Here is a 913-nt window from a genome sequence, read left to right as displayed (position 1 = left end):
TCAGTAAAAAGTTGTTTGTGCTGGTATATGAAGCGGTATGTTGTGATTTTAAATAGAAATGTAAAAAACTGTCTTATAGCGGATGCCTCAAAGAAAAATGAGACCAACCCTCTTACAGAGATTCTCAAATGTCCTACAAAAGTGGTGTTGCTGCGGGTAAGCTGTGTGTTTTCTCTCTAAACTTTGCAAGAAGCTCTCGCAGGCAGCTGCTTTTTAAGACAACATTCTAAATTAAATAGAACTTCATAAATGTCTGTTTTTGAAGTGTAAGTGTGATTAGTTGCCAGTTGATGAGTTATGTGCACCCTTTTAGATTGAAACATTAGCACTAAAGCAGAATTCTGAGTGAAATTCTCAATTTATTGTGCTTACTTTAAAAATAATAGTAAAAAAGCATAGAAATGTATTACAGGGCTGTTTCTGGCCCCAGTCCCAGTTCATTTGTGCCCCTTTTGACAGGATATTACATGAGAAGCAGCTGATAATTTAGTCTAAACCATTTGTTGAGATTCATCTGCACAGAAAAACTGTCTGTGTGTGTAGAACATGGTTGGAAGGGGAGAAGTGGACGAAGACCTGGAAGCTGAGACTAAAGAAGAGTGTGAGAAATATGGCAAAGTCATCAAGTGTGTCATCTTTGAGGTGAGCATTATGTTAAGCGTGTCTCGCATGCCGCTGAAAGCAGCAGATGTCAATATCTGTCGCTGACATGAAACCTGTGTGTCTGGCTTGTGTTTACAGATCGCCGGTGTTTGTGACGAGGATGCCGTCCGCATTTTCCTGGAGTTCGAACGAGTCGAATCAGCCATTAAAGGTGAGTGGTTTGAGGACAAACTTAAAGTGTGTGTGCAGGTGGTCTTTATTTCAAGTGTCCCAGATCTTACTTAAGAAAGCAGGTAAATGTGTGATGGCC

General features: G+C 40.2%; 1 protein-coding gene across 1 annotated transcript; it reads left to right on the top strand.

Moving 5' to 3' along the window:
- The first annotated feature begins 6 nt into the window (after positions 1-6).
- On the top strand, positions 7-888 carry LOC107580939 (splicing factor 45-like). The gene is made up of 3 exons (XM_016266547.1): positions 7-156; positions 544-642; positions 742-888. Exons 1-3 carry the CDS (start codon positions 28-30, stop codon positions 886-888), a joined length of 375 nt encoding a protein of 124 aa, XP_016122033.1. The 5' UTR covers positions 7-27.
- Positions 889-913: the final 25 nt, after the last annotated feature.

Source organism: Sinocyclocheilus grahami, unplaced genomic scaffold (assembly GCF_001515645.1).
Source record: "Sinocyclocheilus grahami isolate Dianchi unplaced genomic scaffold, SAMN03320097.WGS_v1.1 scaffold53305.1, whole genome shotgun sequence".
Taxonomy (NCBI): Eukaryota; Metazoa; Chordata; class Actinopteri; order Cypriniformes; family Cyprinidae; genus Sinocyclocheilus; species Sinocyclocheilus grahami.
The sequence above is the reverse complement of the archived record's forward strand: the minus strand, read 5'-3'. Positions and strand labels throughout refer to the sequence as shown.

Coding starts and splice junctions, on each gene's coding strand:
- LOC107580939 (XM_016266547.1), top strand. CDS start 28: ATGAAGCGGTATGTTGTGATTTTAAATAGAAATGTAAAAAACTGTCTT. Junction 157..543: donor CAAAAGTGGTGTTGCTGCGG/GTAAGCTGTGTG, acceptor CTGTGTGTGTAG/AACATGGTTGGAAGGGGAGA. Junction 643..741: donor TCAAGTGTGTCATCTTTGAG/GTGAGCATTATG, acceptor TTGTGTTTACAG/ATCGCCGGTGTTTGTGACGA.